This window comes from Idiotropiscis lumnitzeri, chromosome 18 (assembly GCF_059441095.1).
Source record: "Idiotropiscis lumnitzeri isolate Australia: NSW breed Sydney's pygmy pipehorse chromosome 18, RoL_Ilum_1.0, whole genome shotgun sequence".
In the NCBI taxonomy this organism is placed as follows: domain Eukaryota; kingdom Metazoa; phylum Chordata; class Actinopteri; order Syngnathiformes; family Syngnathidae; genus Idiotropiscis; species Idiotropiscis lumnitzeri.
The window spans coordinates 764704-777730 of record NC_142408.1 but is presented as its reverse complement, the minus strand read 5'-3'; the positions used below and the strand labels follow the sequence as shown (position 1 = coordinate 777730).

Below are 13027 nucleotides of genomic sequence, written 5' to 3'. Positions count from 1 at the left end.
TTCTCCGCTTCCTGCAAGTCGAAAATGAGGGTTGCAAATCTCTGGGACAATTCGTAAGTGGACGCAATGCGAAGTATTTCAGCCACACCTTCGTCGGTTCGTCCTCCACGATGCTAACACGCAGTAGCCACCCACTTAGCTTCGGTGAGTCTCTTTTTAGTTGATCCATCCATCGGTTTCTGTCGCAAATGTCGAAAGAAGAGGCGTCAACGCCGCCGACGCTTTGGGGTCTCCACGTGACATGTGCAGCAAGTGCTGACATTTAAAAAGATCATTTGCAATATTATTACGCGTGTTTTGAGTACCGGCAACAAATTAAACTCGTGAGTTGATTTGCCACTGTCGTTCACAATTTTTGCACATTTAAAATTAAATAATACTTGACGTGTATTTTTTTAAGAGTTTTTTTGTAGTTTTTCCGTGGATATTGTTTTGACTTCCGTTTGAAAAGCTACAGTCACATTTCATAAAGCAACATATGAAACTGTAATTTATGACAGATTTTCAAAAATAAATTAACATACACTTTAAGTCACAATGTAATGGAACTGTAACAGAATAAACCTCGTATGAGTGCCTGTTTTTTGCTTAATTTCTCGAACTGGTACAAAATATCCTACACAAAAATATACAAAATGCAGCAAAAAAAAAACATAAATATAAAGTATTGTGCAGCCTTGTTCACTATTAAGTTCCAATGACCAGGGAACGGGCAGGCAACTTGTTGAACATTTGAAGCTACATTTAAACATTGTTTGTTCTCCGGTGAGAGTTCACGAAAAAGCTTGTGAGCACAAAAATAATTTCCCCATCAAATTCATATGAAGGAAACGGCAGCAAAAAAATAACCAATAAATAGATCAATAATTCCTTTGTTTGTCATCCATCCAGCTTGCGGCTGAACTGGCACCGATGCCAGCTGACTGAGCAAGAGGCAGGGTTGTGCACATTGGACTGGTTGCCTGCCAATCGCAAGGTGCATGTAGAGAAGTTACAACCATTCACACCCTTGGTCAGACTTGTTTGTTTTTTTTGCAATTTGGTAGAACCCAGAGAAAAGCAAACATGCAAATTGCAGTGAGGAAGGCCAGATCAGAGATCGGGACGCTTTCATCTCAGAACACCATATTGCCCCCTTTGTGTTTCCGCTTAAAACTAAAGTTCAAACATTTTGTGGTGGCTTCACGCAATGCGCCTCACGTCACCTCCTCAGCAAAATGACGACCCGTCCAATTCAAATGTCATCAAAGTATATCTTTGTCAAAGCACTCACAAAGACGAGAGGGAACAAACCAGGAGCCTTGAACATCACAATACATGTGCTTTTTTTTTTTTTTCGTCAGAATCATCGCGAGCAGAGAACGCAATGTCTCCAAAAGGTCCAACTTTGTCACATGACAATCAGTCCATCTGGTATGCGTCAAAAAGACTGCAGGAAGTACGTGAAACAAATGTGACTTGCAGAAGTATCATAAAATAGCTGTAGACAGTACAGTGAGATCTTTCTCACATAAAATAAGTGCTTTGGCTTGGGAAACACTGCACGAATGTCGCCGGCGTTGGAAGGTCAGACTGACTTGAAAGAAACGAATAATCATCTCAAAGAGTTCCAAATTTTGAGATTTTTCATCTGATTTCAATCGGATCTCAAAGGGGAACTCTTGGCAAGGACAAAAAAATCTTTGCAATAATATATTTGATGTGCCCGCACTCATCTGAACACGGCATTCTGATTAATATTGCTTTTGTGGAAGAAGATTTCAGATGATTCATCTATTCATTCTCAACAAACTCAAGACGTTGACATTTTGTCCTCTACTGCCCTCTGCTGTCCACTGAAATTAATTTCAAAATGTCCTGTAATTTGCATCACGAATGTTTTCGGCGTTTGGTCACGTGACGTTTGCAATGCGAGGATGAGGGCAAGTTGACATCAATTTCAGTTAGGATTAATTCGGCCTAATTTTCATTCCATGAATGCACCCAAAATCGTGTTTGGGCCGGTCGGGGAGCACCAAATTTTTTATTGAAAAGGAAACGTTTGGTTTGAGTTCCCCTTTAAGACGTCATTGCAATTTTTGAGCATTTAGTCTGAACACGCCGTACGACTATTCGGGTCCGGCCCAACAGTCGTAACCCGAACAGAAGTAGCGAGCATCCGCGCGTCATTTCCTGCGCGCGCTGCCGGGCCTCTTGGCCTGCCACAAGTGGTTATGGATGGTCAGTGCGTCGACGCTGACCGACACCGACTTGGCGGGGATGACGTTGAACTGCTTGCGATCCGAGCTGTACTTGTAGAGCCGGTCGATCATCTTATGGCCGATGGCGCGCGGCCCCGTGCCCGTGAATTTGACGATGTCCTCCGTTTCCGGCGAGTACGAGTACACGGCGCGGAACTGGCAGCCGCCGTCACGGAAGAGGATGATCAGGTGATTGGACTCGCACTTTTCTAGCTCCTGTCAAACAGCAGGACAAAGACACGAGGTTGCCGACGGAGTCTTCGATCACCGACGGAGCAAATTGACTTTCATCGCGCGCACCTCCAGAAGGACATTCTTCTGGGCCTCGTTCACCTTTCCCGCCAGGCAACAATGTGCGATGGCATTGATGATGATGGGCTTGTTGGACTTGGAGCTCGGCTCTTTGAAAAGCTTGGGCCCTTGGAAAAAGTTAAAGGTTGCAAATATTATGGGCCGGCTGGAAAAGGATGCAGAATTTACAGATCTCGCGCCACCGCGGTCGCTCGGTGCTCACCGTTGTACTCGGCTGACGTGACGGAGGAGGCGACGGAGCCGCTCTCCCAATCGCGCTCCATGTTCCTGCTGGAGGTTCGGCTCAGCGCGGGGAAGGAATCCATGGAGCAGACCGACTCAGCCCTGCCAGAGAGAGACTTGGCTTGACATGAGTTTTACATTTACTCGAGACCAAAAGAAAAAAACGAGACCACTCGAGCCACGCGGTGTAAATCCTCAGCCGACCGGCATCTCACCTCTGCGACGTCATCACTCCGGAGATGACGCCGTCCGCCTCCGTGGCCAACGACAATGTGGAGCCTCCAAGGCTGCAGCTCCAATCAGCTAAAAGGAGCAATGAGATGTTTTCAAAAGCCACGTGCCACGTCAATACGCTCATACAGTACGTCATCAAACGGGCCACATACGCGTGGCGGATCCTTTTCTGGGGCTGCCGAACTCGCTGCGGTGCTGCGATTTGGGTCGATTTGTGCGGGACTTGAGCCTGGGCCTCGGCTTAACCTGACCCTGTTCTTCCAACAACGCCTGCTGCTTTCTGCGCAAGTACTCCTGTTTTATCAGCTCTCGCCTGGCCTTCTCCTCCTCTTTGCGAACGCGCTCCTCCTCCGCCTTACGCCTGCAAAAGACGCTCGATAAACACTTTGTCCTCAAACACCGACTTGGAGATTGTAGTCCGGAAGCAAACCTGGCCTCGTCACGCTTGAGCTCGCTGTCTGCTTCCTGCTGCCGCTTGCGTAGCCTGGCCTCCTCTGCTTTGCGCTGCTGTTTGAGCATGAAGGCGGCACGACGTTTGGCCATTTCGTCCTCCGCTTTCTCGTCATCCTGGAAAAGGAGCGGAGTCCGTTGACCTTTCGTCACGCAACCACTGTGCTGTGACATATTTGTGCGCCGTGCGAGACTATCCTGGAAATGATCCCGTTTCAATTAAGTGGGATGGAAATGATTATTTATTTTGTACGATTAAGACTGCGCTAGTTCAGCAAGCCGCTCGTCTCGAAGGTCACCTTAAAGAAGAAGCCGAGCACATTCTTTTGTTCGCTGTCGGCGCTCGCACCCTCCTCAGGTTCCTTCAGCTCCGACAGGTCAACCTCGATCAGCAGACCTTTTCCTTTGACGTTGTCGTCCCCAGCCGCCGATTCCGTCCCAGCGATGGCGACCTCGTCGTCTTCTGCGCAGCCTGACGGAGTGACGGCGGTGTCCGAGGTCGTCGTGTCCTCTGACTCGGCCGGCTCGTTTTGGATTCTGAAGGTTGTACGCCTTCTGAAGTTTCGATCCGACCCGGAGCTCTCGGAATCCTGGCTTCCTGCGCCAGTCTTTTCCTTGGGAGCGATTCCGTCTTCAGCGTCAAGCGCCTTGCCATTGCGGTGCTTCGGCTGGGAGGCTTTGTTTCGCTGGCCGGAACTCAACTTGGGAGGACGGCGGGCGGGCGCAAAACTGCTGTGGTGCAAATCCACAAAGTGGACGTCAAAAGATCCGGGGTCCGGGGGGGGCGACTGTGCTGTGGTCGGAGTGGGTTTCAAGTCCGGCTCTTTGGATTCCAAAGATGAGGCTCCATTCTTCTTCATCAGCAAGTCTTGCTGCAACGACAGCTGCGTCATCTGCCGCTGGATGACATCGATGGCCTCGTTGAGGAGGTCGATGGAGCGCGAGCGCTCGCTCACGTCCGACTCCGAGGCGCTGTCCTTAGCCGAGCCGTTTAAACGGTTGTCTCGATTTATCTGTCTTCCTTCTTCCTGTGCGTGCGCCTTCAAAACCTCAAGACAGAAGTCATCCTTGCAGCAGGGACTCTTTGCTTTCTGAGCAGACAGATCGGCGGAAGGCGAATGTTTTAGAGGAAGAGGGAGTGTGTCGCTCCTCCCTTCACCCTTCTTCACGATGTTCAAGAATGCAGCTTTGCCGAGTTTCAGTCGCTGTCGTGCAGACAAGGTCTCCATTTTCTTCTTCTGGTACTCAATCGCGCGTCTTTGCTCTTCTAGCTGCATGTGGAGCTGCAGCAGCTCCGAAGGTACAACTGGAGGACTCGCCATGTTCCTCACGGCCAATGCGGGGTCTTTCCCTGGCCATGCGGGGCAAACGTCGGTCTTTAGCTGCCACGGCGGCCAAGGCGTATTCTCCGAGTGGTCGGGCGTCGTCTTCTGTGAACTGCTCGTGCTGGAGAAGCCGTCACGGAGACTGAGCTTAAGCAGCTTCCTTTCGGCAAAGCTGGTCATCCTGACGCTGGCGCTGCCCGAAGCGCTGCAGCTGCTTGCACACGACGCGCTACTGAGGCACGGGCTGGAACGTCCGCTCCAGTCTTCCTTGTCGTCCCGTTCGCGCAACTTCAGGTCTTCTCTCAGCTTCAAAGACTCGACCTCCGAGAATTCCCGCAGTAAACCGATCCCTTTCCCGCTGCTCGACTCGTCGTCATCTTCCTCAAAATCGGCAATGTCCGAGTCAGAGTCCTGGCCGACTTCTGCATCAGAAGAAAGACGACTTTGACGGTCAGACTCCCCGGACAAGTGAAGGAAGAAGCCGTGTGGTTGTGACTTGTCAGAAAGTGAAGTGTGTATCAAGCCTTCCCGGGCGGGGCCGGACTTTACCACAGGTATGGGTTTAAATGTCAATTGACCGCCTTCAGACAACGGTGATTTCTGGTGCCATTTGTGCGCAATATCCGTGGCTGTTTTGGCGGCAGATGGCCCTGACCTGCAGCGACTCTCGCCGCTCTCCTCCTCCTTGTTCAGGCTGATACTTTTCTCTTTGGCTGGTTTTGGGATGGCAGGCATCAGAGGCTCAAGATAGTAGCTGTCTGGGGTGAAGACATTCATGTTGAAAGTCTTGGAAACCCTCCGGGGTGAGGGTTTGTAGGCCATTTCCAATTCATCCAGCTCCACGTTGCCCTTGAGTGGCCGTCGGGGGAAAGCAGCTGGGTGCATTACAGCAACCAGCTCTTCCTCCTCTAAGATCTCCTCCTCGTCCTCAATGTGAATGTGGCTGAGGAGGCTTTGCCCGCTCAGTCTGTGTTGATGAAGCGGGCGACCTGAAGCCACGAGCATGCGGCTGGGTGTCAGAATGCTGGAGGCCGAGCTGTCTTTGCTGATGGGGCGAACCGCACCAATATTGTCTGCGTCGTCGTTCGGATTGGTGAAATGCAAGGCGTAGGGTGCCGGCTGGGAAAAAGGCCTAGGGAGGGACGCAAGATCAGTGCATCTTGTATTGGAATGCATGCAGTACCTCATGAAAAGACGGCCAGAGCGAAATGTCAACGCTCACCTTTGCCTCCTTTCTGGCCAGACCGACTTCTCCTCTTTAGGGCTACACACATTCCTCTCTAAGGTATGATGACAACAATAATCTTTTGTTGAGATAACATCATTCTAAAATGCACATCTGCAGGCCACGCCCCCACGTTACCTGTGGCATCGTCCTCAGCTCCCCTCTGTCGTCTTTGACTTTGAGGCACTAAAGAGTGAGGAGAGCTGGAAGTGCTTGGTACGGTGCTGTCAAAGAAAACCACATCTTGTCAATGAAATCAAAGTGACAGCGGTCTTCTTGGAAACAAACTACCGAAAGTCCAGGCTTGAAGGCGTGGTCAACATTCCAGCAGCGCTTGATGTCGCCGGGAAACTACGTTTGGTCACATCGATGGCCGTGTGGGATCGAAGGTTCTTCGGCTGCGGAAGCATTCTTGCTGCAATAATGAGGAGGAAACCTTTGTTTCTACCTTGCTTAATAGGAAACGCTGGAGCTTTTACAGCCTTTCGAATTGTTTTAGAATACAGGCGGTGAAGAGCTTTTACCATCTCTGATTTGCTGAAGGTCTCTGGGCTGTACAAAGTCGGGTTTCACAATCTCAAAGCACCAGAAGAGCTCGGCGACGAACACCATGACGTGATTCTGCATGAGGAGGAAGAGAAAAGTTAGCGGCGCTATCTGAAGACGAGTCTGCAGCTTCCATATATCAATCAATGATTAATGATAGACACTCACAGCAATTTTTTTTTTTTTTTTTAAGTGCCATTTTTTAATGCAAGTTCTCTCAACTGGAAATGTCATCTCCTGTTTTTTCAGGTCTTCCATAACGTGTCGAGACTTGAGGACTGTTTTTGTGTGTCTCACCCTCAACATTGGAGGACAATACAGCATGTCTTCGGGCTTCAGATAGAAACACTTGTTCAAGTTTTCATTGGCAAACTCCGTCAGCAGATGGATGTTGTACATGCTGTCAGCGAGTGAGGCGACATCCTTCAGGCAGATATCTGCATTTCGGACAAACAAATCAGATCATCATTGTCACTTGAACAATCGGTGGTGTGAAGACGGCTTCGACCGTACCTTCAAGTCTGACGAGTTCAGGGCAATAGAAGTGAATTAGGGTCAGAAGAGCGGCGCCGTCGCACACGTCCGTGCACAGGTCGTCCACCGGGGAAAAGTGCTCAAGTGTGCGACCTGAGAGGTGATCCCTGCGATAACGCACCTAAAGAGACACAATATTTCACATTTTAGTGTGGAAAGGAAGCTTTAATTGTCTAAAAGACAGAGCTATGTTCCAGAAAAGAATGGAACTTGTTTTCATTTTTTGTGATGTCCGATTGGTGTGTCCAAAAAAAATAGCATGCCATCTATCGGGGAATGCTGGCTACATTACCACGCGAGAGAACTCCACGGGCTCCAACAGACAATGGGCCAGCGCATGCAAGATGTCAGGCTGGTGGGGAAAGAGGAGAGAGATGACTGGGTGGGCTCGGCACATGCACAAACTTCGCTTGTGAGCACGCACGCAACCAGCAAGGTGGAAGTCAAATGACGACGACGGAGAATGCCAAATCGGAAACTAAAAAAGTGAGGATGGAGCTCATTGCTATTTCAGGGAACCATCTTCCTCTCTGAGGTTGAGCAATTACAAAACAAAATTGGAGCATTTGCGCTTCCTTATTATGTCTTGTCTTCATGACAACGATACTTAGACCAGCAATGAGAGGGAAAAATATGTTCATCTGTAAAATTCTTTACTGTTGAGTTCATTTTTTTGTATTTTTGTTCGCATGGCCTGTGCATGAGCAATTGCGTGGGTGTCGCTGGAAGCAGAGCATGTAATACACGCAGTAACATTTGGGTAGAGGATGAAACATTTTGTTGTGCTTTCTACAAAATTTCTTGCAAGGCCTTTTAAAGAGAAACAATCAAAGTGACACACACACACACGTATATATGAGGTTGCTTGTAATCACACTTACAGGTACCAGCTTCCAGTACCATTTGGAGGGAGACTATCAGCCAAAAGGCACAAGGGTCAAATATTTGGGGAGTAGGGTCGAGACACAAACAGGAAGAGCAGCACACAAGATTCAGACAAAAGCGGATTCAATAGCGGTGGATAGTGTACACCTAGAGGTGTCAAAATTCATCGGCAATAATTAATTGAAAGCTATTTTAAAAATCGAATAGTCATTTAGAGACATTGTTTACATTTTCATTAACGATCGTCCGAATCCTCTCACTTCAGCCAAGATGGTAGAAATAATAAGATCATGCTTCTGAACGTTTTCTTAGAATTATTATCATCATTTCTTTACACGGACTGGCAACCAAAGGAAAGCGCTTTGTCGAAAAACGTACCTTCTGATGGTTTGGTGAGTCTAGCGGGTGACGTTTCATCTTCGTCTCTTTTTCAGACATAGCGCTCAACTTTGTGTTCACCTTTTGTTAACGCCACCCCCCCCAAAAAAAAAGAAAACGACACATGAATAATGTACAAACACCACATTTTTGTTTTCTTTTTTACCTTGTTGATCCAAAGAACCATGGCATCTTCCAGGTCCAACGGATGCTCCTTGGAGGCACTGAAGTTGGAGAATCGCTTGACACTGGACACCACCTTCTCCACACTGATCATCTCCTTCATGTAGGCCATCATGAGGGCATCAATCAGGTGCATGTGGCAACTCTACACACAGAAAAAAACCCACCGCTAAATACATTTAGGCTTACGTGCCAGTGAGCCAAGCACGATATCTTGCTTTGAGCATAATTATCTGCTATCGCCCAGACCGAACCACAACGCACCATCTTGACGGGGGTCAAGCTGAGATCCAAAGCGGAGACGTGCACATCGTCCGAGTCCCGCACTTGGACGCCCATGGCGGACAAGGCCTGGAGCACAGACTGATGGCTTCGAAGAGGGAGCGCCTGCTCTGCACGCGGGATGAGTCTGCACGCCCGGCAGTAGATGTCTCCGGACAGCAGCAGGTGAATGACGGGGGGCTTGATGTGCTCCTGCTCATACTGGTCTGTGTAGAAGGGGTCCTTCAAGTCTTCGGGGATATGGTCTGCAGGCAAAAAGCATCCGTTCATTATTCCAGAATCAAACCAAGTCATCCAACACATGCTGTAAAACCTGCGAGTATCATACGCTCCCCCAAAAATCATTTTTATTTCTCTACTCACGTTGTATTTTATTGTATCGTATTCAAGCGGATGTTGGGGCAAGTGAAAGCGTTTTTTTTTTCTTTCTGAAATAAAATCTGTAAAATGTTTAGGTTTATAATTATCAAACAGTTTTGGGGTTTTAGTTTGCTGTTGATTTCAAGTTTAAACTATCAGTTAAAAAGCACACTTCAAGCTTTTTGGCTGAGGTGTCCAATGTCAATTGCTCCTCGTTTTGCAAGACATGTTACATAACGGAAAACCTGCTAGGATGCAATGCAAGCGAATACCTTCAACAGGCTAAAGTGAGACTCTGAAAACATCAAGACAAAGTAGCAACCCCGCAGTCTTTGGAGCAATCAGATAACAAGACTTAGCGGTGATTACGACGCTGATGCTGCTCGTGCACCAGGACGTGAAGCAGCTATTTTAGTCCACCTTGAAGACGCTAATCCATACTTTGTTGGTCGACACGTGTAGTGGCAGTCAATAGTGTCATAAGATTAAACAACAGTTTTACTCCTCGTTTCCAAAGATGCTCACTTTTGATTGAGATATTTAGTTTATTATTTCCATACAGGACAGCAAGCTGGATAAAAAGCCTTCGGAATAAAAAGTCAGTTTATGGTGAGGCTGATTTTTTTTTTTTTTTTCTCCTCCCCGAGCAGTTGACAATTGGGGCACAGAGGCCACTATTTGAGGAAAAGAAACATTTTTTTGTAAGCGCAACAGAGCTTGAATGTGCTTGCCACCATTAGAAGGCTACTTCAGACCCATTTCCTTTACTCTGCCACTTCCGTAGCCTCAGCTGTCCCCTCAATGTCCCCGCTGGTTGCCATGGAGATGGTGATGGTGATGACGGTCTTGTTTAAAACCCACAACCCCCACGATCCCTGGTTTGGTTTTCAGTGGGCGATGGGGCTGTGAGGATGATGAACTGAACGTACGCTGAATACATTTGAAACGTAAGACAAGATTGTTCAGCATAAGAATGCTCGGCACAGAAAGTCAAGCAACCCAGGAAATGAGTACAGTCACTATGAGTTCTGTTAGAATGACTGAGGATTGACCCGAAGCCCCCCCCCCCTCTCTGAGGGTAGTCACACAGTGTGACACAAAAACCCACTTCGAAGTGAACGGGTAGCTGCCACACATGCGCCTGGTGATGCGGAGGCGTTTTATTGCCCGGAGTGGTACTGGCAAGTCCAGTGACCTGTGTAGAAAAGCCTTTGGCACGTCATGAGAGCCGAGCATGAATGTCTGCCCACAACGTCAAGACCACTTTGTTAGCACGTGATTAAATTCACATTCTTTGAAAAAATGTACCCCACGGCCCACTCAACACTTGTGTTGCTGCTAAAATAAATAAATAAATGAAACATCGTAGACCAGCATAGGTGTGCACCGGTATAACCGACATCTGCTCTTTTAATTCTTTTCATTATGTTTTATTGGTGTCACCAGCGACCAAGCTCATTTTTTAAGTCCCTGTAAATGAAAAAGCAATGTCTTCTAAATTTGACACACGACAGAAAAGTGTCATTAACAACCGTCCCAAACCTCAATGATTAAAAAAAACTTGCCAACTATGACTACAAAAATATTTTGTTTTTTTCATTACGATAACGAGACGATGACGAGCTAAACGTGGCTCTTTGATGACGAAAACATGACGTGATTTATTGAGCTAAATAAATTCATGCCGTAGTCGCATAAATGGGCCAAGTAATAATACAGTAACTAAGTAACAATTACACCGGATAATCAGCGATGGGAGAGGGGCAAGTCATGCCAGACAGTTCTCCTTAGTCCATTTTTTGTCTATATGTGCCTTACAAGTGACTGGCGACTAAACCGAATTGCTATCCTAATGAAGTCAGATAGAAAATGGATAACTGGTGGATATTTGAAAGCTCATCAAAGGCAAATGGGACATTGGACTCCATTAACTGTTGTTGTTTGTTTGTTGTTTTGTTTTTTTTACATTTTGCTCCACTCCAATGTGGTTGGCCACGTCGATCCGCAACATACCTGCCAGGCTGAGTCAAGAGTATTTGTCAGTTTCAACAACCATGTCTTATGATCCAGTAAATTGCTAAATAATTCAATCACTTGCCATGTCCTTGTGAGCGTAAAAAGCCTGGGCAGCAAAAGCAAAAGAAGACGTCTTACCAATGCCATAAGCTTTGGCCAGCAGCCATCGGAGATTTGCTTCTATTTTGGCCCTGGCAGAGTCATACAGGTCCAGCGGTACCACCAGAACTTCTACACTTGCACCTCCTACATCTTCCGCCGCTCTCCTCCTGGTGCTGCACCCCTGCCTGCCACTCACCTCCACATCCATGCTGAAACAATAACAAATGCAGTACAATACTGTGATTTTTTTTTATTTATTTGTGAATGGCTCAATCACATTTAATCACTGCCATTAAATTATGGTGCTAACATCCAAGGCTAGTGTAGTGGTGCACTCGCCTGAACTATGTGTGGGAAGCGTGGGATCAGTGTGTTGATGTGTGCCCTACGACTGGCTGGCGACCAGTTCAGGGTGCAGTGCGCCTTTTGCCCATAGGCAACTGGGATAGGCTCCAGCAACCCCGCGACCCTGTACAATACCCGGTGTGGAAGATGACACATCCAAGGCAGTGTGTGTGTGTGTGTAGCGCAAATAAATCCCCAAAAATAAACTGAGAACTTTCCATTCATATCTCAGATATTTCTCACATTTGAAGTTGAGGATTGAGATTTTTTGAACCTCTTAATTAGGTAAATACTATCTAATAAACGTTCAGCTACTTAGAGACTTAATAAATAGCTGAGAAACTACTAAGCTTTTATTGTGACAAAAATATGTCAATTTTCATGAGGTTAGTCATCCACCGTAACACCTAATTAAATTAACATTAGTTTGATTACAGAATATAAATAAAGGCCAATTATTGTCTACTCTTATGCAGGTGTGGGTGTGACGTAATCAGAACCCACAAGCAGGGGCCTGCCTGGTGTTGTCAAAAATACAGCAAAATGATCACCCAAAAAACAAACAAAAAAAAACTAAAACAAATGAGAACATGATTATTTAGACTATGACCAGCTGTTGGTGCTTTCATGTGATTCATCGGAAATTTGACGCCATTCAAAAATGAAATGTCTTGTGGGGTTACAGTATTAGCTTCCATGGATTCCAAATGAAGCGCAGTTAGCATGTGGTTGCCATTAGCCGTCTCAAGACAGGTTGACCGGTGACATTTCAAGGCCCCCCAAAAGAAGAAGAAGCTCACCTTTACGGGCACATTGGCTCCGTCTCCTAGCTTGTATGCGTCTTGGCTTGTTACAGGAGCATACTGGCTGGTTCGGGCAAGTGGCGAGATGAGCACTGACTCCTCCCCGCCCCACGACACGCAAATCTCTCCGGCCTCTCAGGTTAACGCCGGTTAATCCCACGGTAATAAATGAAACCAAATCCGTTTGGCAAACCACGCAAGGTCGGTATTCGAGGGAAAAGCACGAGTAATGTCCAAGCGCCGCTAATTCAAATTCACTGGCATCGCTGCCGCCAGTCCTGCTGAGGGTGGAGGCAGGATAAACGGTTGGAGCTTGTCTCTATGGGGACGGGAGAGCGCCCAGTCTTCCAGCTAACATGGATGCGCTACAACTGTTGGCCACTTGAGGGCCTTGTAGGCTGGTGGCGAGAGGCGGATGACCAACACCAGCCAGAGCGCCGGATTTTGGAGGACTGAAAGTGCCGTGGTGTATTTATTTATTTTTTTTTCATTAATTAATTTTGGCACAATAAGTCCTCCAGAGTAGATAGCCCTGTTGTGCGAAATCAGAGGTTTCTTTCTGAACAATTGCTGAAAAAAAATGCG

General features: G+C 47.3%; 1 protein-coding gene and 1 long non-coding RNA gene across 4 annotated transcripts; one reads left to right on the top strand and one right to left on the bottom strand.

Annotated features, from left to right (window-relative positions):
- The first annotated feature begins 2 nt into the window (after positions 1–2).
- On the top strand, positions 3–9266 carry LOC148318816 (uncharacterized). Its single transcript, XR_015839694.1, has 3 exons — positions 3–144; positions 8551–8664; positions 8782–9266. It is a non-coding gene; the product is annotated as an uncharacterized LOC148318816 (long non-coding RNA).
- Positions 473–12791, bottom strand: LOC148318815 (calmodulin-regulated spectrin-associated protein 1-B-like). Of its 3 annotated transcripts, none has more exons than XM_088280623.1 (19): positions 12440–12791; positions 11331–11503; positions 8799–9061; positions 8518–8679; positions 8352–8432; positions 7970–8002; positions 7068–7209; positions 6852–6991; positions 6533–6629; positions 6300–6423; positions 6147–6232; positions 6006–6063; positions 3758–5915; positions 3439–3575; positions 3161–3369; positions 2990–3077; positions 2755–2876; positions 2541–2659; positions 473–2456 (listed from the first exon to the last, which is right to left on the bottom strand). In XM_088280623.1, exons 2-19 carry the CDS (start codon positions 11500–11502, stop codon positions 2166–2168), a joined length of 4482 nt encoding a protein of 1493 aa, XP_088136749.1. In that variant the 5' UTR covers position 11503; positions 12440–12791; the 3' UTR covers positions 473–2165. The 3 variants fall into 3 exon arrangements, with proteins under 3 accessions (XP_088136749.1, XP_088136748.1, XP_088136750.1); XM_088280622.1 differs by lacking the exon at positions 7970–8002 and adding an exon at positions 7381–7440; XM_088280624.1 differs by lacking the exon at positions 7970–8002.
- Positions 12792–13027: the final 236 nt, after the last annotated feature.